This window comes from Bombus terrestris, chromosome 6 (genome assembly GCF_910591885.1).
Source record: "Bombus terrestris chromosome 6, iyBomTerr1.2, whole genome shotgun sequence".
NCBI classification, from domain to species: Eukaryota; Metazoa; Arthropoda; class Insecta; order Hymenoptera; family Apidae; genus Bombus; species Bombus terrestris.
In genome coordinates this window covers 14,437,787-14,462,962 of record NC_063274.1, presented here as the reverse complement: position 1 = coordinate 14,462,962, position 25,176 = coordinate 14,437,787, and the positions used below count along the sequence as shown (strand labels likewise).

Genomic DNA, 25,176 nt, shown 5'->3' with positions numbered 1-25,176 from the left:
CTACATACATATATTCTATTATTCTATTTTGTAAAAGTCAAATGAATGATAAATGTTGAATATTTATAATTTCATGTATTTATGTAAGAATTAATGTACATTTTGTCGAACGATTTATTATTATTTAAAAAATAATATAAATTCATTTTATAAATAAAATAATAGAATTTCTGTAATGTTAAGTGAAACATATATTTCATTGAACTAATACATATGTTCACATTCATTTAAAAATAATACAAGTTTAAAAAAAACCACATAACTATTTTATTATAAACACATATATATGTGAAATAAGAAATCATATTATCCCTAACAATAATATTAAGGAGATTGTTCTATAGTATGTGATTATACAATAGTACAGTTTTTCTGTACGTTATATATTTATTATTACAAACTTTAATATAGATCTTTAGCTAAAGGTAATATTTATTATACACAAAATTATAGATGTACATTTATTCATTAATTATTTCCCATGTCCTGCAGCTCGACGTAGTAAAACATATATCTTTTCTTTAATCCAATCCTTATTGTATGGGGCATATGTGTTTGTGGATTTTTGATAAACAAGACATGATAAATCTGTAAGTTGATCAACAAAATCAAACAACTGACTGATATCGTATGTTATAGTTGGCGTATTTGGATTTCGCCTTTTTAAATGTTCTTCATAAATCTTGCATACACCTGTATTAAAAAATCAAGTTTATTTTCCTGTATTTATATCATGTATATATGTATTTGATATATGATTAAATATTCTGTGATTCAATTAAAAAATTACTAAGTTCCAACTACAATATAGAATATCCTTACCTTCCATACATTCATTAACACTTTCATAATCAGAGTATGTTCTTGTTTCAGGTCTATTACCTGGTTGTACAAGCAATATTGTGTGAGACTATAACAGATAAAAACAAATATTGCAATTTAGTTATTTTAATGTATACACTGTACTAAATAATTTTTCATTTTTAAATACTTATTGGTTATAATATTTCAAAAGAGTAAATATTTACATTCTTCGTGCTCCAGTGTAAAAAGACATAGGTACACATATGTATTTTAATATAAAGATATTATGATATCTAAAATTGGCTATAAACTGTGTAATAATTTTAACTTGGTTAAAACATATGTATATTTATAACTATGAACGTGAAAAGAAATTTAAGTTTCAAATAAACAAATATCAAAGGTTTGACATAACTTAAAGTAGTCAAAACAAAAATCGATTACCATTTTTGCTCTTGAATTAAGAATAACTCAGTTATATGATTTTAGCGGCGTTTAACTTTTTCCCAATTTTTATCACTTTTGCCACAATAATTCCACGCAATAAAAAAAATAAAACGTCGAAATCCCTTCAGAAAGCAACCTCAAAATTTCGACTCTAGAGTTTTCGATGATAACACTTGATTCACTTGGAACTTGGAATTTGGAACATACATCAGTTCAATGGGAACATATCGTATTGTTCCTTCGTTCCTTGTATATCTCGTGGTTCAATTTACGTTCCACATGTTTAACATTCGTGTTATGTTTAAATATAAATTTTGAAATTAACGTCGAGTTTTTAAAGAAATGTGAAATTCCTAAAAACGAATGAAAAATTACAAGACTATATGATATAAATATATTAAATATATTTGATTACGATAAATAAATTATGTTAGGAGTATTGAATGCAAAACTACCTGTTATATTAAAGAAATGTATATTATTCAATTTATTCAGCAAAGTTTTATTGTTCCTTATTCCATTTTTATATATAATACTAATTAAAAATATTAAGAAAATTTTATCAAAATCTATACGATACAAATCCTTTATTTTTTTAACATTATCAAACTTATTTTAAATCATATTAAATTTATTATATATTAAATAGTATTTAATGAATATTTGTTGAAAATTTGCGTGTATTTGTAAAATTAAAATATTAAGATTTATATTTATATATAATGCAATTATAGTATGACAGTTTTTTGGAAGATATTCTTCAAACACCGTTCTTATGAGAGATTACGTTGAGAAGCAGCTTGAACATGCAAGAAATGTTGGCACGTCTTGAATTAACTTTATACATGAGTAGTCGACGTCGACATAGTCACAGAGCACGAGTTTGTATTTCACACTGTCAGCGCGGTTTTCTTAAATTAAAAAAATGAAACCGAAACCAGAATTAACTACCGAAGCAGCATGGACCAAGTTGCAACAGTATTTTGATATTAATGGTCTAAAAATTAAAATATATGATCTTTTTCAACAAAATCCTAAACGCTTCGAAAACTTTAGGTGAGTTTTATTAATCCTTGACATATGACCTTGAAATGACCCGAAGGTTGTTTGCTCTAATAAAATGAGATTATTGTAAAAATCTTTGTCTGAATTGTTTATGAGATTAAAATGAAAAAAAGCATTTCTATTTTACGTATTATTTCATATAGTTATGATTTTTTTCTTGAAATATCTCTTTCGCTCAATTTTATATAGAATAACGGAATACTTTTCACATTAAAATATTATGGAAAATAATTGTAATATGATTTTATATAAAGATCATTTTAACGATATTTAATTTATTAATTAGTTTAGAAATTCCTACTCCTGAAGATGGGCCAATTTTACTTGATTATTCTAAGAATCGGCTTACTGAAGAAGCATTGCAACTGTTATTGGAATTAGTATGTATTATAATATTGTACAAGTATTAAACTTATATTGCATTAATTATAATAAGAAGAAATTTATATTTAAATATATTTAATATTTATATTTACATTTAAATATATTTAATATTTATATTTATATTTAAATATATTTAAATGCTATGTAATAATTTATTATATTTGCAATTATATATTTTGTAAATTTTAAGGCACGAGCACGTGAAATAGAAGCCGCAAGAGATGCCATGTTTAATGGAGAGAAAATTAATTTCACAGAGAATAGAGCAGTTTTACATATCGCTTTGCGCAATAGACTTAACAAACCAATATTAGTTGATAATAAAGATGTAATGCCAGAAGTGAATGCTGTATTAAATCACATGAAACAATTTACTAATGAGGTAAATATATATATAATAAAAAATATATATATATATAAAAGACAATTTTATATTTACTTTTAATTTTCGGAAGTAATAACTTTCTATATAATATTTATTTTTTTATATTATATAGATTCTTTCAAAACAATGGAAGGGTTTTACTAGTAAACCAATTGAAGATGTTGTTAATATTGGAATTGGTGGTTCAGATTTGGTATGTTATATAAATTGTGATCATAAGATATATAAATTAATTCCTCTTTTATTCATGTAGCTATATATTTATATATATATAGGGTCCTTTAATGGTAACTGAAGCATTAAAGGCATTTCATGTTGGACCACGAGTTCATTTTGTTAGTAACATAGATGGAACCCACATTGCTGAAACTTTGAAAAAGTTGAATCCAGAAACAACTCTTTTTATAATAGCATCGAAAACATTTACTACTCAAGAGACGATTACAAATGCCACTTCTGCTAAAATATGGCTTTTGGATGCTTTAAAAGATGTGAGTAATGAAATAACGATCTTAAATTTAGTGGTATATAAAATATACCTATTTTCATATAGCCTGCAGCAGTTGCACGTCATTTTGTTGCATTGTCTACTAATAATCAAAAAGTGAAAGAATTTGGTATTGATGAAAAAAATATGTTTGGATTTTGGGACTGGGTTGGAGGACGTTATTCGTTATGGTCAGCTATTGGTTTATCAATCTGTTTGTCTATTGGATTTGAAAATTTTGAAAAATTATTGAGCGGTGCATACTTTATGGATCAACATTTCTGTAGTGCTCCATTGGATAAAAATGCAAGTATATTCTTAATCTTTGTTTGTAATATTATAATTATATCTTTTTAATATTTTGAGAAAAATATTGAATCATCGAATTTTTTCGTGTATTTAATAAAACATTACTTTATAGGCACCAGTTATATTAGCTCTTCTTGGAATATGGTACCATAATTTTTACAAAGCTGAAACACATGCATTATTACCATATGATCAGTACTTACATAGGTTTGCTGCTTATTTTCAACAAGGAGATATGGAAAGTAATGGAAAATATGTTACTCGTGCAGGGAAAATTGTAAATTACAGTACTGGTAAATATTTTATATATTTTATATGTCTAGAAAAAATACAATTTTTTATTTTCTCTAATTAAGTATTATAAGTGTTTTATTCAGTTAACGTGAAAAAAAATTAAATATTTAAGGTCCAATTGTATGGGGAGAACCAGGTACTAATGGACAACATGCATTTTACCAGTTACTACATCAGGGTACTAGACTTGTCCCTGCTGATTTTTTAATTCCAATACAGTCACATAATAAGGTATTATTATAATTAATAGTTGGAGACTATCATTCGAAAAGAAAGTTTTAATATAATAGCAGGTAATAAGACATTCTTATTTTAGGTTCAAGGAAATCTCCATCATAAAATATTGCTTGCAAATTGTTTTGCACAAACTGAAGCTTTGATGAAAGGAAAAAATGAGAATGAAGCACGAACTGAATTGCAAAAAGCAGGAATGAATCCTGAGCAAATAAATCTATTATTACCACATAAGATGTTTGAGGGAAATAGACCAACCAATACTATTCTTCTTAAGAAAATAACACCTTTTATTCTTGGAGCTTTGATTGGTAAATTTAATGCATATATTAATATATCATTTAAATGTATCATTCAGTTTAATCGTAATTTATGTTTAAAGCAATGTACGAGCATAAAATCTTTGTGCAAGGGATTATTTGGGATATCAATTCCTTTGATCAGTGGGGGTAAGTAATAACTTCATCATTGAATACTTGAAAACTTTGAAATATGTAAAAATATATAATTTTATTTTAATAGTGTTGAATTAGGAAAGCAGTTGGCAAAGGTAATTGAACCTGAATTAGAAAGTACTCAAGCAGTTACAAACCATGATTCATCAACAAACGGGTTGATCGCATTTGCTAAAAATCATAGCTCGTAAAAAGTTCCTCAAACGATATAAAATAAATAATTGAGGTACGATAAAGTAGTAATCGTCAATTGTTACAATCAAACTCTTGTTAAAGTACATACAAGTTGTTATAGAGATATAATTTTTTAATGTTCTTTTATTGTTTCTTATCACAAATTGTAGTATCAAGAAATTTTTAATCATACTTATTAAATCACTGTAAGTGAAAGGTATAAGATGACATTGCAAATTGTTAAATGATGAAAAAATTATTTATCGAAATAATAATCTGTTATTTTATTTTTGCGATATTACTCTACAATTTTTATAAATATGTATTTAATAAATAATATAATCATTTTTCTGTTTCTTTTTTTATTATTACCTTGGTTTCTATGTTATTAACAAATATGTTGATATTAAATTCAATATCCAATATTAAATATCTAATTATAACTTTGTTTTAAACATATATTGTATGTCGTTCTAATAACAATATGTGAGACAAAATTTAATACAAAAATATTACAAATAAAGGCAAAAAATATAAAAAATTATGAAATAAAGCTTTCAAATTTATAACAAAGCGAATCTATATTTTAAGATATTTCGTCATTTGGTTATTACTATATTTTATTGTGTACATATGTATATATGTCGTACTGCGTATTTTAATATACATGTATACAATACGTAATATACGGCGAAAAAAGTGTTTCATCTTTCCAGACGATATCACACCATTTACACATTCACACTTCATACTCACGTTTTCCGTGTTAGAAGATCGGGGGTGTGGTTATTGATGGTGTAGAACGCGTTTTTTTTTTAAGTACCTTATTAATAATGGAATTTCTTTTAAGCAAATACAGACACTTCGAAGAAAGGATATTGCAAAGTTTGAAAGATAATGGCATTAAACATCGGTATGTTTATTATTCAGTGTATAAATGTAAAGATCAACGTGACTTAACCTAGAAATCTGTTTAAGAATATTAACTATTTAATATGTTTAAATTTTGTATTTACATCATTAAAAATTATGTAATATTAAATTTTATTTAATATATTGTAATATATAAATATTTTGTATGTATAAATAATGTATGTATAAATACTCTAAAATATTCAATTATGTATTATAAATTACTAGTATGTTTGATATATTTTATACTATTTATTTATAACTATAATGATACCATTATTATAAGAAAAGTGTTTTTATGATGATTTATCTTCAGCTAAGTTCCATATAAAAATATTAACATTAAGAAATATTTTCAGCATAAAAGCTGACAGTGGACTATGGCTTGGAACATTAGTAGGTTTAAGTGCAGTTTTAACTCTATTAAAGGAAGGTGCTAGTTACTCTGAAATCTGCCTCATTGTGGGTCTCACGGGAATTGGTCTTGTTATTAGTTCCATATGTTTATATTTGAAATTGTCAACTGAGAAAGTGACAGTTAAAGATTTTCAAGCTATATATTTTTTACCAGCTATAATAACATCCTTATTATACCTTCTTGTGGTAAATAAAGGTATATCAATTTATAAATATTGTTTTATATTGTTAATAATACCTTTAATATTTTATGAATTAATTAAAGTTAAATTATATTAAGTTTTATCTTATAATATGATTTGTTTAAATCAACTTTTTTATGTAAATATTCATTATCTATTTTATAAAACCATATTATTTTAGTTAAAGCAAATTATTTTATTTATTGATAAATAAGAACAGGATTACTAGTGAGTGTCACATGGGGCTTAAGTGTCGGAAGTTTAGGAACATGGGGTATTCTTCAATTGATGTCTACATTTCCTTGTTGTTTCACAATTGGAGAAGCAACAGCAGTTATGCATGGATGTATTTTGTTTCTAATGTCTGTAGTAACAAACTTGCCACTAAGATATCATCTACCACCAATCCATGATGATGATATTGCAACAGTTATTTTACAGGTATTCTAAAGGAAATCTTCTACAGATAATAAATTTGATATGATCAATAATTGAAAATTATAATTTCAGGTTGCAATGTTGTATGTGATATCAGTATGTTTAATGTCTAGTTATTTTCCAATGTGTCGCTTAGCCAGAAATTTTTATTTAATGACAATCATACTTTTATTGATTGTAGTCTTACCATTAATGTATGTTTTATTGGATCAAAATCCTTTAATCTGGACGTTTTACTTTGTTTACAATAAAACAAATAAGGTGCGCATAATAATAATTTTGCAGTATTTCTTATATAAGTATCAAATTATTTGTAATGGTTGCAAATATTACAGATCATGTTAATTGGATACTGGGCTTTATGTTTAGTACTAGGTGTAATAGTTATCACATACCAGGTATTATTAAATCTCCAAGCAACATCTTCAACTCGAAAAATGTTTCACTTATTGGCTGTACTTGTATATATACCTGGTTTAATATATGAACGCATATTGTTGTATCTAGCTAGTGGTGTAATAATGGGACTGTTTGTATTTCTTGAGGTATATCAAGTTTAAGAAACTAAGTTTTCTTGAATTTTATATTTACAATATTTTTAAATTTTCTATTGATAATTTCTTACTTTTTTAGTTGATGAGGTACTTACAAATATCGCCTCTTGGAGAATTATTACAACAGGGATTTTCTGTGTTTGCTGATGAGAAAGATAATTTGATTTCTTTAACACCTCTCTATTTGCTCTGTGGTTTATCTTTCCCACTTTGGATGCCTACCAACAATCTTTCATTATTAACTTTGCTTAGTGGTATCTTAACAGTTGGTGTGGGTGATACTGCTGCTAGTTTTGTTGGTAGTAGATGGGGTTTTCATAAATGGACCAATTCAGATAAGTCTGTTGAAGGAACAATTGCTTGTATTTTTAGCCAAATTGGATTAATATGTCTTTTAGCATTTATGGGTATGTATTATTTAAAATTTTTCTCTGAAATTTTTATGAATTAAATTTATGTATATTGTAAATATATATAAATTTAAATTATATAAATATATATAAATTTAAATATATTTAATATATTTAATAATATTCTTGTGGAAGTCGGATAAAATACTGATTAAAATAACTAATTATTAAAATTGTTATTTTTAAAAAATATATACTGGTACACCACAAAATTAATGTATGTTTTTTAATAGGCTACGTAGATAATGGTTGGTTATTTTTACAAAGCTTATTATCGAGTATCGTGTTGTCATTTATTGAAGCACAAACAAATCAAGTTGACAATCTGGCATTACCATTGTTCATGTACATATGTCTAATGGTCTAAGCAAACAATAGGTAACAATAACTGTTTTAAAACAAATTTGAACATACTTGATCGTTCAATGTAGTGTGGACCAAAGGTGTAGTGTTTCCATAATTCATTTCTTTATTTGTGTCGTTATATTTGAAGATACGTATATATTTCCTTGTATATAACATCCTTTTTCACACTAACTTGTTTTGTTACGAGTAATACTTAAAATTAGTTACTAGTCAAAAGTTTTTTTTTGCACTATATGCTGTTTCATTATTATATAGCTCTATAGTTTTATATCATTTAAAAATGTATGCATTATTGGAAATATTTATTTTGTAATTTATATTTCAAGTGAATAACAGAAAAATCTTACTTGTGTATATTACTGTTGAAAGTTATGTTAAATAATATTTATATAAAATTGTTCATATTTGTATATAAATATTATATTAAATATGTATATGAATTTATTTGACACAAAATAGCACATGAAATATTAGCTACTTTATGCTTGATATTGCATTTAATCATCTGATTTGTTTAAAAAAGATGAGTGGAATGCCTGTACTGTTACGATGGCTCACATAATTTGGTATTCCGTAACGCGTAACTTATTCATTCCTACCGATGCATTTTTGTATTTCATTCGAAAGAGTTTGTAAACAAAATCTAATAATAAAATATTTTTATAGTTGTATGTATGTATATTATTGATATTTTATTGTCTAGTAATTACAGAAAAGAATAAACAAAAAAAAAAATGTTTATTGTAAGGTGGAATAACTTTTTTTGCGTTAATCTTGCAGTATACTGAAAGTGTAATTAATTCGTATTATATTAGTATATCGTATTCTTTCCTAATGTCAAATTTTTCTGGTATATATAGCTAATAATATAGCTACCATAAGGTATGCTATATATTTAGAAGAGGACGAGTCTGAAAAAGATCATTAAAATTATCTCGTTTCATTATTTTATTGACCACACAGCCTTAAAATCTGACCGTACACATGTCATTATACGCCATGTCTATACGCGTACATGATATGCGGAATGTTCGAAAAGCACCGATTTCTTGTCAAGGCTTATCATTAATTGCGAACTCTGTATTAAATATAACTCTATCATACCGCAGGTTTTATTCGCGAAGAAAAATATTAATAACATTATATGTTAAAAGTGTCTAGATTTCTTTCTTATTTTTTTTCTAAATCGTTTGACGTGTCTTGCCACGTTATCGCATATTAATTTCTGTGTAGAAATCGTTTGTTTACAAGACGAGTCGAATAATAAACTAAAATTATAAATACATCTAAATTAATATTTGATTAAAAATATTGATATAGTAAGAATACATGTATGCGAAAATATTACAATCGTATAAATTGTAGATCTATAATTTTAAGTTTATGTAAACTGATATGTGCAGTGGTATAGTTTCTCTGTTAACATTTTTCTTCACGAATTATTTTTTATACCATTTTTTTAAACAACTTTTTTTAAATATTAGTGGTTATGTCGTATTAATTTATTAAAGTTTATTGGTATTTATATGTGTGTATATTTATGAATCGTTTATAAGTGCCATTAGTTTTTGTAAATATTAAAGGTGCGGTTAGATATTTTTATTTCAAGAAGTACAGTTTATTTATAACTGCCGATTGATTGCATCATTTAAAACACAACATTAAAATGATCAGAAGAGAAAGATGAAAACAAAAAAGAAAGAGGATGAAATAGAAACAAAGTAGAAAATTTATATTATCTTTTCCAATTTAAAAATTATCATAAAAATAAAATACATCTTATCGTGGTTATTCGTATTGTTAAAGAGTTTATACATAAAAGTAGCTTATTACATAACTTATGAGTTATGTGTAGTTCGTTTAATCTGGCGTTGCAATATGAAACATGATACGGAAGTCATGAATTATTTCAAATTATTTTGCGAAATAGCATTGCGAAATAATATTGAAAACTTATTTTGCAAAAGATTCTTACTAATTTATTAAGTTGAAAATATACGATATTTAAGGTATAATATAGAATTAATCCATAAATAAATATATTAATTATAAATAAATTAATCTAGGAATAAATAAAATGTTTAAATTATTTACGCATCCCACCGCATGTAGGTATTTGCTTTTGTAAAAAATGTCAGGCTGTTTTAATGTCAAACGAAACGTTTTTCAATATATTGATACAGTAAATTATTTTTAGTATATAATCTCTTTTTACATATGTATACACCTCAAATTTAAATTGTACGCTGGGAAGTGTAATTATTATATTATAAAGTTTTATTGGACAATAAAAAGTTTATCGCTGTCAAAATTATTATATCGACAGTTATGTCTCATAAAAATTATGGACCAAGCGACAAATACGTTCTGAAACATACATATAAAACAGAAAATATTGAAAAATAATAAATTATATCGATATATGGTGAATTAGAAAATAATTTTTAAGCGACACATTACATTTAAATATGTATGATAAATTGACGTATTATATTTTATTGGAAAACAGGGGAGGGTTGGATTCTAAACAATTGAAGTGAATCTCTTTTCTATATTCCATAAACGAGTATCAACTACATCGTAAATCTCAATACAAAAAATCGTTGTTGTAAAGTCCCTAACCGCGAAATTATCGACAAAGGAAAGAAGAAAAATGATGAAAGGAACTGTGACAAGAACGGTGATTTTCCAGCATTCCATACCGACGTTCATTATGTTACACCACATCTGTCGATCTCACGAAGCTGGGTTTCCGCATTGGTAAATCGCTGTCTTATTCGAAAATCGTCGAACGATTAATAGCAAGCTCAAGGAGAACGACAGATGATATTTATGAGATGTTTTACTACGTGCTACTTATTATAGTCGTTTCTTATATAGTTGTATCTGTAATTGTATAGCAATTAAATAAATATCCTGAAACTCTCGATCGTGTAATTCCGTTTTATTTTTATCTTTCGTTCCACCATGGTGCGCAATAGTACCGATCTTCTGGTTTCTCTCTTTTCTTTCTACTATATTTAATTACGAAAATTTATGTATTCGGTGTATTTTTTTAATTTTTTTGTGATATATTACGATGTACCTGTTGTTACTTTCGTTTTTTATTGGTGCTGATCTATGCCCACATTTTGTCGTTGCATCTTCCTCTTTTGCAAAGAATCGGTTTCTCCCTTTGCCTTAGCAGCTCTCTTTCTGGTCTTGCCATTGCATCTTTCGCAAAGGAAGGACGATGGAGCGAAAAGTTACGATAAAAAAATAAGCAATTGCTTTGTATCTTACCAGTTACCGACTGACACGCATATGTATTTAAACATTTTACACGTCAGGCGCTTTCCTTTTACGGACAGGAAATACAGATTACATTTTTGCTTGGTTTAATTCGACCCTCTGTGGCGGTGCTTTTTATTCCGTTCTGGTATATCACGTTTTTAACGAATTCAAACTTTCATAAAAGCCAATAAATTTCATTCATGCCTTGCTTGATTCGATCTACGTGTTTTAAATTCCCTTTTTCGGTTAAATAATTATGTGACTTATTTTCGCTTTCACTTATACTTCGTATTTAAGGTATAATTGATGCATGTTATTTAACACTTTCATTGATATTTATAACTTTACGAGTGCATCTGTATTACAATTTCATTACTTCGACATTCATCATGAAATGCAACATCACGTGGTTGGTTGTCTTGCTTTTACATAAACAAGAAATATATTAACGTCGATTTACTTGGAACTGGAATTTTCTAAACTCTGGATCTGAATTAAATCGAAGTGACGGAATAAGGAAACGAGATTTATTGAATGAAATTGCAATCTAGGTCGGACTTACTGTAAGTTTGTCAATAACCTACAAATTATATTTTGAAATGTATAATGTCTAAAATGTGAAACTTTTGTAACTTTGCATTGAAAAACGTTGCTCTGCCTTTCATCAAACGTTCGGTACATTAAAAATATTCGCTTAATCGAATTATGCGTGATTACTTTCTAGGAACATTTCTGTTGCATTCACCGTGAGACTCTCGCTATGTTTCGTTAAACACATCGTCAGAAAAAATGTTCCAAACATAGCAAATATTTCGTAATTAGCAGTGGTCGATTATGCTGCAGTAATCTAGTGTACTTTACAGTTTAGTCACGAAGCTGATATTCTCATAATTGATCCACGTGTATAAGTTCCGTATGTTAAAGGTTATGTCAAGTTTAAAGTAACTTTAAAGTTTCGGTGAATTCGAGCCTACCATAATACTTAATCGATATTCGTTATTCATTGCAGTGTTGTATTTGCGGCACATGCGAACGGGGCCTTTAAACAGAAACTCCTCATTCTTATACGATTCAAATTCATTGTATCGATTGCCGATATCTCGCGTGCATATTTATCTACATTAATTTACTTTTCGGTAAAACAGATTAAGAAGCTATTAACTTCCCTTCTAAACAATTATAGGATCGTTTTTAATCGTACCCTTACTTATATATCTAAGTTTGTCAAATAATTCAGACGTACAACGATAATAGAATAAAAATAATCCTCTATTGATAACAATAGGTACATCAATACACTGCTAAGTAACAAATCTTCATTTTCAAAGTAATATATTTAATTAAATAGTGTAAAGCAGAGTCGACAATACTTTCATTCGTTGAAAGCGGTGTTTTGCTATCTTTACTACCATTTCAACAATAATCGACTATTACTGGAAACATTTCAACAAGATCCACTACTTAATGGTTGATCTCTTGTTGCACTCTGTGTAAATGGAATCTTTTCATAAACTATAGTCATAAATTCTAATTTTTTCATTAATCGCAATTGAAACCACAATGGGTTCGTCGTAACTAAATAAAGAGCATCGTATCATTCTTTTTCCCCCCTCCATTTAAACGTAAATTACATATTTACAATCGCGAAGCGGTCTCCGTTGGCACTTCAAAACAACGTCACAATTCCTCGACCCCGTTCCACAATTATTAATGACACGAAGAAGAAAATGCTTCGCTTTCGTTAAAGCGTTAAGTAAGGGCAATCATATATATATTTGAAGGAAATGAAAATTTGCAACAAATATAACGTAAATAATTCAACAATAATGATAATTCAATAATTCAATGCACCATGAAGCTTTTATAGCAATACTGTGTCTTCCCTCCTATGCATTTGTTACAGTGCTTTTTCCCGGAGCACGTCAAGAATCTTATTCAATGTTCTCCAAGAATTTTATCTCGAGGAGAAGCATTTTTATTTGAAGTTTTTCGATATTCCGAAAAATCGACGCTGAAATCTGTATTCACCAGCGATCGTAACTTTCCTTATTATTAATTATCGAGTTATAATTGTCGTTCGGCCAGTTGACGTGGAGTTAGAGAATTTTGGAATAGGAACGAATAATCGTATTATTGTTTTTAACTATATCAATGCTTTTGATATTAGCGGTATCATCTCCACGTCTTCCAGTGTTTGCGTACGTTCTATACAAGAATCGCTCCAAAACCGTATTCTATTCTTTTATCTATTAATATATATATATATATATATATATATATATATATATATATATATATATATATCTCTTTGGAGAGTTCTATTAATTCTCCGAATCCTGTGTATTATAAATATTAAGAAATAGCAATCGAAGCAAAACTAAATATTCTATTTTCTCTTTTCCACTATATCTTCTTTTCTCTTGTTTTCCTTTTCTTTCCTTTTTTCCTAAGAGTAGACACTGACTGAAAATTATATTAAAAGATTGTTCCCGATTATCGTAATTTGTTGTTCGATGAATATTTTGGAGAGATTCTTGCATTTACACAACGAACGAGATAAACACAGTTGCGAGTGCGTCGCGTGATTTTCGATATTCTTTTTATGATTAATTCACATTAACTTCACCAAAACCGATGGTTTTTGTGATCTGACAGGGTCGTGCGAAATTTTCGCAGCGCATTTGTCTGCATTAAAAAAGAACCAAACGAGTTAAATGGAATACAAATTTCATACATTATTTTTGAACTGTAACAAACTTTCATTGAAACACTCTTGTTTCGTAAAATACAAATGTATTGTTCGAAACAAGGTTCTCCGTAAACATTCACGTAGATCAGCTTTAAGCTTTTATCATTGAAGTCAATGACCGAAATTGAAAAGTAGATAAATCAAAAATTAAGATAAATTTTCATGTACTATACTTTAGTGAGAGTTTTATTAATTGCTGATAAAATATTCAAATTTGCTCGTTTCGGGGTAAGTTTTCGCAACTTTTTCAAATCAAACTATATGCATTATAAAATATTATAAATCAAAGGTTTTGCATGGAATTCGAGATACACTTAAGTATCAAGAATTTTTCTTTCAACTTTCCGAGTAAAAGCATTGATTTTCTATAGTACGACCCTGTGCAGCAATGTTCAATAATCGGCAAATTAGTTTTGTATTTAACTGTTTCATTTCCCTCCTCCCTTTGCCACCTGGTCGGAAATCTTAACAACTATATTTATATCGTAAAGCATTTTGTATGCGTTTCTCCCGCGATCGTTTGCCACTGCGATCAACGAAGATGCGATCTACGCTCGAAGAGTGAACGATCTAACTCGATTTGCTCAAACGAAATCAATGATCCTGAATTTATCCTCACTGTCCATTATCTTTTTCAGCGAATAATTGTTTCTCTGAATAGTATACATCCATAGCTCTATCAATATCATCTCCAGAGAAGTGGATATTATTTTGCGTGTTTCTGTTGCGTGAAAATCTTAAAACTTAAAATACGAAAGCTTAAAACTTACGCAACGAACTCGAGCTGACGAGGAAGATCGATAATCTCAATTCGTTCGGTGTCCAAACGAAAAACAGGTGTGGTTTCGCTATCGAGTCGAATTGCGTTCAGAATTGATCGGATAATAAGAAGTAGCTCTTCGTAGTGCACGCCTCGTACCGACAATGCCGACACGTAACACGGTTAGACGACTACTAGACAGTAGTAGACAGTAACATTTCACACGGTGTATACGCAGTGGCATCGATCGCGGATGGACGTGCCGCCACTCGTTTCAAGCCTAATATACATCGAGTATTAGGTTTACAAAACAGATACCCTACTTCATCGTAGGGTTTCAAGGGGTGAATCAGTGGTTTCGCAATGGAGAAGGACGTGGGGCATTTGGATAGTTGGAGACGGGATTCTAGGAAAGTTGACAGGGCTGGGAGAGACTAGTTTTACTCCCTTAATTTGTGCCAATCGGCGATCTGCCTCTGCGGTGAGCTACAAACTTCCCTCCAATGATTCAGAGCGGATCCTTTACAATTCGGTCCACCGAATTCGAGTCGCCCAATCACCTAAAAAATGTACAATTATGTGCATAATGGGTATGAGAAATATATTTTTTGTTTACAGAACAGTTTACCGAACTACGACTTCTCTAAAATTAATTGACAATTGTTATAGTTTCTGGAGTGTAAAAGATTAATCACGAGATAAGACGAGATTTTAATTGTTCTTCAATTATGTTATTTATAAAAATGTTGTATGTATGTATCATATATTTACATATAAATACTTTGACTTTGAAATAGAAGGTAAAGTAAATGGGTATTATATAGTATAAGCGTATAGTAATCAGTTTTAAGTTAATTTCGTCATCTCACAAGAAAGATCTTCCACTTGAAAGCTGAAAATTCTGAATAATTTACGAAATAATCGGTAATTTATCATTACGTATATTTCCTATTAAAAGCGTTTCTCAGTATTTCGATGTGTAAACGTATTAAAATCTTTCAAATGTTCAAATTTATATTGTTATTATATTTTTTAAATTTTACATTATTATTATATTGCTTGGTGTTTTTTGTAGAGAACCCGAAACTAAATGATCTGCTATCAGCTTTGTTTCGTTTGATTTTATTTGATTAATCAAATTACTATTTGAATTTATTCGGTATGTTATGGATATAATTTGACCTAATTTCATAGAGTATTTCGTACAGCTAAATAAAAACGTGACATGCGGTAATCATTTTGAAAATTCGGATTGTTCACGGATTGATTTATCGATCGAATAAGAGTTCGCCATGCTTAGTTAGTGTTATGTTACGTAAGAAAATTATGAAAAATCACGCTACACCGTGCGAGTCTACGACTTTCAGTCGCGTCACGCTATACCTGTCTATAGTGTTACAGTTTGAGGGTCGTACAGTATGATACGTACACACGTATCACTGTATGCATGTGCATGACTTAATTGTTCGATCAATCACATACATTTTTGTTGACTAACACTGGTACGAACGAAATTACCTGGTAGGTATATTCCTAGAAATTCTTAGCTTCGCGTTTTGCATATTGCGAGAAGGATTTGTAACATAATACTACGTTACATCGTAATATCTTTAACTGTAGAAGGAATTCTTAGGTTTTTTACAGACCTCGCGAAACTGATTTTTCTCTCTTCGATTTGCTTTTACACGTTACTTAATAAAAATGTAACATTATAATTTAAAATTATAATCTAAAATTTAACTTTCAAATTTATTTTAATTTTATTAAATTTTAATATTATAACTTTTAATTTAATTCAAATTAGAATTTCAAAAGATTGACGAATGCAAACGTTACCAATAATCACAAACTGTATAACGATTATTAAAATGTTTTATTTTCATTTAAAAAGAAATCATTTAAAAAATTTCAAACTATAACTAAAAGTCATGAACCAGAGAAATTATCCTAAAGTTAATTCCAAAATTTTATCTTCATTCATAAAAAATCACTTAAAAAATACACTTCTAACTAGGATAGTAACGAAACGCTAAATAATGCAGTGATTATCCACATATATATGCATTACCTATAGGTCGTGCGCGTGAAAAACAAGTTAGAAATTGATCTTTTGGTGAAGCGCAAGTAATGAATGATTTCATGGATGATGTACAAAAATTGATTGGATAATTCGATGGGTGGTTTTGAACACAAAATATAAATACACGAAACTTTATCGGTAAAGTTACTATATCGAAAACTATTAATCACATACGACTGAGATTGAAATATTGCTGTGATATCGAAAAGTTGACGAAACATTTGTTTTACAAATGCAACATTTCGTTCGTAAAGGAATGGAAAATAAATAAAATATCTACTCTAACTGCTATATATGTATATAAGAATATATTAGTAATTAAATTATAATTTCTAAGGAGATAAATTTGCAAATGAAAGTTGCACGTTGGAGAAATAATTGAATTTACTGATCAAAATGGGGGAACGAATGTGACACGTAGTAAGCTAGAAACACGGTTGAAGGTACGTACCTCGTTTCTTGTAACGCGATCCCAATCGATCAGCATAAACTCGAGGCTGACGTTGTTAAGACCATCAGCACCGTTCGGGATGTCAAAACCAAATGATTCGTTAAAGACCGGACTAAGGGTGCGTTTCTTCACACGCGTCTTCCTCTTTGCTATGCGCTGAGAGTTATACAAAAGATAGATCTTGACGTATGGATCTGCCAGCCCAGTCACGTCCATCTTCGGTAAATTCTGCGCCTTCAGCACAACCACTGTCAATCGGCTGTTGATCGGTTGCCAACAAAGGGAGACTAGCAGCTCACCCCTGCCTTGTGATTGAATCTATAATCACAGACATGATTTCAATTTTTCTTTCACTATAAAATATAACGTTCTTTTTTGACAAGTAAATTGGCATGTCATAACAAAATAGAGATTTTATACTATTTGTATAGTTATCAAGATACCATTTTTTTAATTCCTTCAACGCGACGTTTAGAGTAGCTTGTAGGAAAGAAAATGCAAAAAGTATTTCTATTGCATCGCGCGTTCGACTTTTATTGTATTGAAGCTCGAATAATGTTTTGTTAATAATAATTAGAACGGAAGAATAAAATTGACCGGATTTTTAGCCTCTTTCTTTTCCTCTTTTTCATCAAGTTTTGCCACATTAACAAACGTGTACCTTTTCCTATTGATATGACGAAAAGCTCTCATGGTTTCTTAAATGAAGATATGGCTTTGGATGATCAATCTGTTTGCTAGATAATTAATTAAATAAAATTCGTTCTCGTATCTTTCTTTCTTTCACGAGGAACTGTAAAAACGTTAATATACAAATTACTTTAATTTTTTGTAATTTTTATTTTCCGCATTATCTTTGTTCACTGTGTTGTGTTGCGTGTTAGAACGGAGAAATAAAATTTTTCGGAAGTTTATTAACGTTAATTGTGAAATTCGATAAAAATTGCAAGCTATTAGTAGAGTAACTTGAAAAAGTTAATTTTTCATTAGTGTTTTGTTTCTTACCTTTAGACTCCTAGGGCATATTTTTCGACACAATGATATCTCCTGGTTATCAGCGTTCTCCAAATCGGGTACTGATGAAAGTGCACATGTCAGTTCACCGATAATATCGTCCCGAGAATATCTATCGAAGCTGAGCACTATAAAGTGCAGACTGATTTTCTGTGAACGATAACGAAAAAATACGTTTCGATGAGATATCTCGATTCGTTTTCTGATTGATCTAATCTTTATATTTATTTATATCTTGAACTCGACTAATTCTAAATTTAGAATATTTATGTCCTGAACTTAATTCAGTTTGAATTTAAAATATTATATATATTACAAAATATACATTCTCTTTTTTATCTTTATAAATTCATCACATATACATCTTTTCCTATGGACATAGAATAATCAAACATTTCATGCAACGAAGTCTAATTAATAACAATAACATAAAATAATAACATATACCAAAACACGAAAAATAAAAAATAAAAATATTTACAAAAGTATTAACGCAGCTTAAGCAAGAAATATTGTATCGTATAGTCACTTTAACATTATAGTCATTAGTTTTAACGTCAATTATTTGTTATCACTTCGTTTGGAGATGACAATAAAGAAAGTAAATAATAAAGAAGTAATCTCAAGCAAATTATTGGATACCATTGTCCATTGGATCTATTGTCCTTAACAAACTCTCAAGATTCACGCTCTTAACATTCGAATACCATTTAATTATTAACGACAAATTAAAGTAAAAAGAAATAAACAAATAAAAATATGTAATTTAATTGTTGCTTTTTAAAAGACAAAAAGTAGAAAGAATTTGTTACCTGAAGCTGGTCTTTAGATATTCCAAAGAACGTGAAATCTTCATCATAGACGGGGTCTCTGGTGTTTCTGAGTACCCTGGTCTTCGCCTGGTGTTGTTTATCCGGCAGCAACTTCAATTTCACGTAAGGATCGCTGGTAGCTCTCGCAGGTAGACCCTTGCAGTTCACCACTGTCACTCCGAGTGCATTTTGTTCGTTTACGTACCGCAATTTGAATACCAATTCACCCATATCGCCTTTGTTATTCTTTGTTTCGTGGTTCTTTTTACGTTCTGTTTTTTCGTTGTTCTCAATTTCCGCCTTGTCCCGTTCATTCTCGATGCTTAGAGTAACCTCGCCAGAAGGTGTCTGAGCCGGGGTGCCTGTAGTTGATTGAACGAGCAACCGATATTTTAATCATCGATAACCCAGTCTCTTCTAACATGTTAATACGCTGGCTTAGGAATAATCTCTGCCGAGTACATTCAGTCATTTAGCAATTTAAAGTAATTTCTATCAACCATTATTTTACGTGGTTAGTACTTTAGAATTTATTTGTCCTAATTTCTCGTTATACAGCAAGAATTTTTCCTCCCGCGACTACTGTCTTTTACGTAGAATTGGAATGAATTTTAAATGAACTTCCAAGAGAGGACGGAAGTGTTGCTTCTAAGTTAAACCGTAGCAAACGTCTTTCAGCTACCAAGGTTGTAGAAAGAAGCTTGTATATATATCTTCACTCGTTTCTTACGACGCGATATCGACGGCTAAATAGCCAAAGGTTTGATAGTAAAAGTAAAGATGTTAAAATTTATCCGATTCTTGTATCCAATTACGGAAATAATAACCGGAGGTATTAAATTTTGTACAAGTTAAATGGTTATCAACGCGTTACCCCTTAACGCTCGTGTTATTCAGCTAATCGTTCAAAGCGCACAAGCCCGTGTCAACCGCCAGCTAACCATTTTTAATTCATTCTTCGTACAAATAAACAATCACGTTTTCGTATTTATAAAAAAGCGCTTACTTTTTTCATTTCCTACCTTGTGTTTTGCATTTTGTCGTATTATAAACGTAAGATATAGAATTAAAATTACGGAAGAATGTATTAATACATAGCTAGGAAATAATTCCGCTGAAAACAAAATTGTGCATTTTTGACCGACTCGATTGTTAGATTAGAAAAGGGTGTTAATAAACGTACTTAAACGAAGATTTATACCTGTACCCTGAGGTGTTCTTGGCTGTGATCCAGGATTCGACGACTGGGATCCGGTCGGGCTGGGCGTCTGTCCACCTGAACCAGGAGGACTCTTGGCTAGTCCAGTCGGGCTGGGACTCTTCTTCAGGTAGTGGCTGGTACTACCCGGACTTTTAACTGCTGTCGGTTTTCTGTGGGGCGGCCTGAACGCCAGGGACTTGTCGGAGTTCAGCTTGGTGTGTTCACGACGTCGTCGACAAAGCCACCAGGTCATGGCGACGGCGCAAAGTAGGAAAACGGCTCCTATACATAGTGCGACTACGGTCGTCGTCGACACTGAAATTCACGCATATTTTTCCTTGAAATTCTGTTACTTTTTACTTATCGGTAGTTCACTGAATTTTTGTTTTTAATACTCGTTTCGCTTGTGAACGATCATTATGGAGGAATTAGCAATCAAGTATGTGTATTTTATGTTTAAAACTACTGTACTTACATGCGTATATATAAGTATATGACGTTGGAAGGTATCGTATTTCTTATAACATTTTGTAAATATGTGTCGTATTTTTGAATTTTCTTGCTCTTAAGACCTCAACTTACGACAAAGATTAAACACATCTTTCTTCCCTTAATTTAACATTCTCAGTTTTATATTTTAACCTACTCTTCTCACTGAATATAAAAGAATATTTTTTAATTTAATTTCTTATCGCGTGTTTTAATTCCATTACGCGCTTGAATGCAAGTGGCAACCGGTTGTAGTTAATGAGAACTGCAGGTCAGGAAAATATCTATCTAAAATCTGTAGTTATATTTTTTGCGCAATTAGCATCGAAGAAATTAATTCGTACGAAGACGAAAATATATATCGATCAGAGAAGATTTGAATTTCATAGGAAGGTTAGTCTCTCATTGCTGACTAATAGAAAATCCTGGCAACGTTGAATCATCGTGACAACGTGCGCGTCTTATTTGCTAGTTTAATCAAACTCCGTAAACGTCACGAATCGATTAAAAAGAAGACGAGTTCCAATAAAAGTCACGCGATGTTGCTAAAATAAAATTTATGCTATTTTTATATCTATCTTAATAACGTTTTCGTTGAAATGTTATAAGAAACACTCGAATTTCATCCCTTATTCAGGGTGCTGTGTTTAAGTTTATACTCTATCACGAATAACATGGTCATCAAGTTTCCCTATAACGAATTATGGAACCGTATGGGTTCACAACGTCGACCCCAAAACATCCCAAAACAGCATCAACCGTTGAATCTACGTATATACGTGAACTAATTGATACTGATAATACAAGCATCGACTGACAAATATCACATGTTGTTGTGTGTCGTTAGTCGTAAAATCAATCATCCTCCACTATATGCATACATTGTCGAATTGAAGCAATTTATTAAATCATTCATCAACCATTGCGATTACATGTATAATTTTAAAGTAGTTAGTCCACGTTGACTCATCTACAAGCAGCTAACGGTACGAAGCAACGAGAACAAATTCGAAAGTAATTTATTTTGATTCAACTACAAGCAGCTAGAAACAACGAGAAGAAATAAAATAAAAGCGATTGCAATCGATGGAAACACCCAGTCACGAAATGCACAAGATTACGCGGTGTAACAGCTGTCTGCGGTTATCGGCGCCACGATTTCCTCGATCCTGAACCAGTGTCCCATTCGAATCAGTCGAATGGCATCTTCGAAATCGAAGTATCCCCGAAAGAAGGAGAAGCGATGCACGATGGTGTAATCGCGTAAATCGAGCAAAGAGCTCGGAATCGTGGTTGCGAAGGAGGATCGATGTCGGTTGAATCACGAGGATTGCCCGGTTCGAAGAAGATACGCAAAAAAGGCTAAGGCAAGTCGAATTTCACGTAAACGTGGTCCACTCACCGAAATCGACGGGTCGAATCACAGGTCCGTCTTCCGTCACTCCTCCGACCATGTTCGGCCACGTTTTCCTCCGTCTATTTGGACGCTTTTATCCGCGTAAGTTACTCGGCCACGACGCACTGAACGAATATTTACGGCGTGCGGACCGTTCGTGGTATTCTGAGGCGACCATCGGACGAAATGCTCCGATCAATAGTAACGTCCGGGGCTTGCGCGGAATAGACGTCGCTGGAAAAGGAACCAACGACGACCACGACGCCGACGATCAAGACGGTGACGACGACCATGACGCCAGGGACAATGCTGTTTCGATGGTCGTACGACGAAAGAAGGGCCCCCGTCCCTGCAGGTAACGAAGGATTTCACAGGATGATGCACTTGAGGGGAAGTGGCGCAACCAGGGGTCGAATCGACGGGATATCGATTGTTGGAGTAGCTTGGTTTTAGAACTGATATTCTGAGAAACGATAGGACGACTAGTTTTTATTACCCACGAAGAATGACTCATGATGGAAGAGGGATTTCAGGGAAAAGGGAAGAGGAATTAAAAGATTTGTGCGCGTTTCTTATAATCCTGGGATTTTGAAGCCCGAGAGAGTTAAGGTGATGTTTTGTTTTTGACGTGTCACGGTGAGCGTGATACAATTGAGAAAGAGTTTAGAGATAGCGAGGACTGAATGATAACATGTTTTATCGTTGATAATTTTGGTTGAGCGTAAAGATATTTCCCTTTTCTTATTTTTAGGATCGATTCCCCTCTATATTTTTAATATAAAGTATCGATACAAATATGTATGTTTCTTTTATCGTTTAGTCATTATGTTGAAAGCATATTCATACGGTTTTGTAACCGTCAGAATATTTCATAGTGGAATTCATTTTTGTTTTTGCAATGTTACGGCCAATAGCGACCTAGGGAACGTACTGATTTTTAAGGAAACAATAGATAATATCTATCTATATTTATATTTGGGCGTGGACTACAGATACAATGGACCCTTCTGCATGAAACTGACGTGCTTACATATTTATAATTTAAATGTTTTGTTTTAACAATCTTCATTAATACGTTTTGAAATATCGATAAAAATATTGCGATATAGTAATACCGAAGAAATTATTATATAAATACTAATAATATAGAAATTTTGCATGTTCCGGAAGAATTATGCCGCGATATTTTTAATTATTTACTTCGGACGATATTATTATCATATTTATATTAGTTATGTTTATTAAAGTTAATTTATTTTCACCCCTTCGGTAAAATGGAGAAAGCATCAAAGTCGAAGGGAAAGGTGAGACTAAAAGTAAAACTGCAACTTTAATCCACTTCGCGCGAGTTCTGTTTTGAATTATCGATCTACATTACAGCTAACATACGGAAGATAAGTCTCTATGAGTCATCTATCGCCTCAACCTTCTAATTAAGCGAATAAATTAACATTCGTATGATGGCACGAATCACGCATAAATTGCGAATTTTATGTTACTAATTAAATTAGAACGTCATATTTCTTACATTTATAATCTCAGAAATATATGTCAAATATACGTATACAAACAATTTCTTTGTCTAAATTGAAGAAATTTGTTAAAACCGCCCAATATTTTAGAAATATATCTCTTGCCTTTTGTAATGTTAAATTTTTCTTCGTATCAAATTTGTCGAAAATTTATTCATACAAATATTACTTCCACTGGATCGAAATATCGATGAAGGCCGTGTTGCGCATACATACGAGTGTATTCGTAACTGTGAAATATTTTTGAGGATCGAATACTAACCTTCTCATTCACGTGGACAGGTTCGTATTTTCTGTGTCCGAAAACACAAGCGATGATGTTCGACGTGAAAATAAATTTCCGTAAAATATCGTGTACGTAGAGCGCGACACGACGCGTGCACATCTACTACATTTTTTAAACGAATTGGGATTACGTGAGTGACAGATAACTGCTCTCATTTTCAAGCTTTTATAGAAATTATTACTAAATCTTTAACGATCGCGTAAATCCTTTTTTTTTAGAAAAGAATAGAATAGATTTTCAATCGAAATACAGAAATTCATTCGAATCTTATTAATAATTGGTTTTTATATATACTTTTTACGTAAATGCATCTCTTGAAAAAGTTTATCTATAATAATTTTGTACTTTTCTACTTATAATTTTCATTTGCAATCATTATTTTATATCGATATTTATTTTTATTGTTTGACGTTTTAATTTTTACTTTTGTTTTTAGATTACTCTTTTGGTATTTTCCCCATGATCTATAAAATATCTTGGTGTTAAAAATAAAACAGTTGTATTTGAAAGTAATTTCTAAAAATAGCTATTAATTTTAAATCATTGGTATTTTTAGCGACATATCATTGATAGAAAATTTAGGATCTCTTTAAATGCAAATTATATTAAGGACTATCGTATAAACGAAATTTGATCATTCCGTTAATTATAATTTAAGTAGATAACCGATAAAAGTGATGACTCGTTTAATTATCTTAACAAATTGGAAGAGTCCGACTATTTGAGGATAAGTGTTAGCTTTATTATCAGCCGTCTTCGTCAATTACATCATCGCTATCTTATCTGTTATCCGCCTATGACGTCATTAGACTTGAA

At 30.4% G+C, this 25,176-nt stretch overlaps 4 protein-coding genes across 5 annotated transcripts; 2 read left to right on the top strand and 2 right to left on the bottom strand.

The window, feature by feature from the left end:
* Nucleotides 1-173: 173 nt before the first annotated feature.
* On the bottom strand, nucleotides 174-1,482 carry LOC100643325 (enhancer of rudimentary homolog). 2 transcript variants are annotated; one of them, XM_003396184.4, is made up of 3 exons: nucleotides 1,249-1,482; nucleotides 823-910; nucleotides 174-693 (listed from the first exon to the last, which is right to left on the bottom strand). In XM_003396184.4, exons 1-3 carry the CDS (start codon nucleotides 1,249-1,251, stop codon nucleotides 473-475), a joined length of 312 nt encoding a protein of 103 aa, XP_003396232.1. In that variant the 5' UTR covers nucleotides 1,252-1,482; the 3' UTR covers nucleotides 174-472. The 2 variants fall into 2 exon arrangements, with proteins under 2 accessions (XP_003396232.1, XP_048262462.1); XM_048406505.1 differs by lacking the exon at nucleotides 1,249-1,482 and adding an exon at nucleotides 1,029-1,201.
* Nucleotides 1,483-2,090: 608 nt separating this feature from the next.
* LOC100643448 (glucose-6-phosphate isomerase) lies at nucleotides 2,091-5,385 on the top strand. The gene is made up of 11 exons (XM_003396185.4): nucleotides 2,091-2,307; nucleotides 2,603-2,696; nucleotides 2,891-3,082; nucleotides 3,198-3,278; nucleotides 3,361-3,576; nucleotides 3,639-3,878; nucleotides 3,994-4,174; nucleotides 4,288-4,406; nucleotides 4,492-4,720; nucleotides 4,792-4,858; nucleotides 4,932-5,385. The coding sequence occupies exons 1-11, from the start codon at nucleotides 2,177-2,179 to the stop codon at nucleotides 5,053-5,055; spliced, it is 1,674 nt and encodes a 557-aa protein (XP_003396233.1). The 5' UTR covers nucleotides 2,091-2,176; the 3' UTR covers nucleotides 5,056-5,385.
* A 149-nt stretch (nucleotides 5,386-5,534) lies between these two features.
* Nucleotides 5,535-8,988, top strand: LOC100643573 (dolichol kinase). The gene is made up of 7 exons (XM_003396186.4): nucleotides 5,535-5,951; nucleotides 6,310-6,563; nucleotides 6,770-6,990; nucleotides 7,060-7,248; nucleotides 7,323-7,532; nucleotides 7,621-7,948; nucleotides 8,185-8,988. Exons 1-7 carry the CDS (start codon nucleotides 5,872-5,874, stop codon nucleotides 8,316-8,318), a joined length of 1,416 nt encoding a protein of 471 aa, XP_003396234.1. The 5' UTR covers nucleotides 5,535-5,871; the 3' UTR covers nucleotides 8,319-8,988.
* A 4,845-nt stretch (nucleotides 8,989-13,833) lies between these two features.
* On the bottom strand, nucleotides 13,834-22,751 carry LOC100643693 (synaptotagmin-4). Its single transcript, XM_003396187.4, has 6 exons — nucleotides 22,549-22,751; nucleotides 20,658-20,972; nucleotides 19,457-19,818; nucleotides 18,636-18,794; nucleotides 17,631-17,948; nucleotides 13,834-15,659 (listed from the first exon to the last, which is right to left on the bottom strand). Exons 1-6 carry the CDS (start codon nucleotides 22,598-22,600, stop codon nucleotides 15,540-15,542), a joined length of 1,326 nt encoding a protein of 441 aa, XP_003396235.1. The 5' UTR covers nucleotides 22,601-22,751; the 3' UTR covers nucleotides 13,834-15,539.
* Nucleotides 22,752-25,176: the final 2,425 nt, after the last annotated feature.

Excerpts from the sequence above, each read along its gene's own strand:
- LOC100643325 (XM_048406505.1), bottom strand. The coding sequence starts at position 1,067 with ATGTGTACCTATGTCTTTTTACACTGGAGCACGAAGAAT. Across the intron at positions 911-1,028 it reads TACACTGGAGCACGAAGAAT|TCTCACACAATATTGCTTGT; the intron begins GTAAATATTTAC and ends TATCTGTTATAG. Across the intron at positions 694-822 it reads TGTTAATGAATGTATGGAAG|GTGTATGCAAGATTTATGAA; the intron begins GTAAGGATATTC and ends TTTTTAATACAG.
- LOC100643448 (XM_003396185.4), top strand. The coding sequence starts at position 2,177 with ATGAAACCGAAACCAGAATTAACTACCGAAGCAGCATGGACCAAGTTG. Across the intron at positions 4,175-4,287 it reads AATTGTAAATTACAGTACTG|GTCCAATTGTATGGGGAGAA; the intron begins GTAAATATTTTA and ends TAAATATTTAAG. Across the intron at positions 4,859-4,931 it reads AATTCCTTTGATCAGTGGGG|TGTTGAATTAGGAAAGCAGT; the intron begins GTAAGTAATAAC and ends TTATTTTAATAG.
- LOC100643573 (XM_003396186.4), top strand. The coding sequence starts at position 5,872 with ATGGAATTTCTTTTAAGCAAATACAGACACTTCGAAGAAAGGATATTG. Across the intron at positions 6,564-6,769 it reads CCTTCTTGTGGTAAATAAAG|GATTACTAGTGAGTGTCACA; the intron begins GTATATCAATTT and ends AAATAAGAACAG. Across the intron at positions 7,249-7,322 it reads TTTACAATAAAACAAATAAG|ATCATGTTAATTGGATACTG; the intron begins GTGCGCATAATA and ends CAAATATTACAG.
- LOC100643693 (XM_003396187.4), bottom strand. The coding sequence starts at position 22,600 with ATGGTCGGAGGAGTGACGGAAGACGGACCTGTGATTCGACCCGTCGAT. Across the intron at positions 18,795-19,456 it reads TATCTAAAGACCAGCTTCAG|AAAATCAGTCTGCACTTTAT; the intron begins GTAACAAATTCT and ends TATCGTTCACAG. Across the intron at positions 15,660-17,630 it reads ATCGCGTTACAAGAAACGAG|GTGATTGGGCGACTCGAATT; the intron begins GTACGTACCTTC and ends TACATTTTTTAG.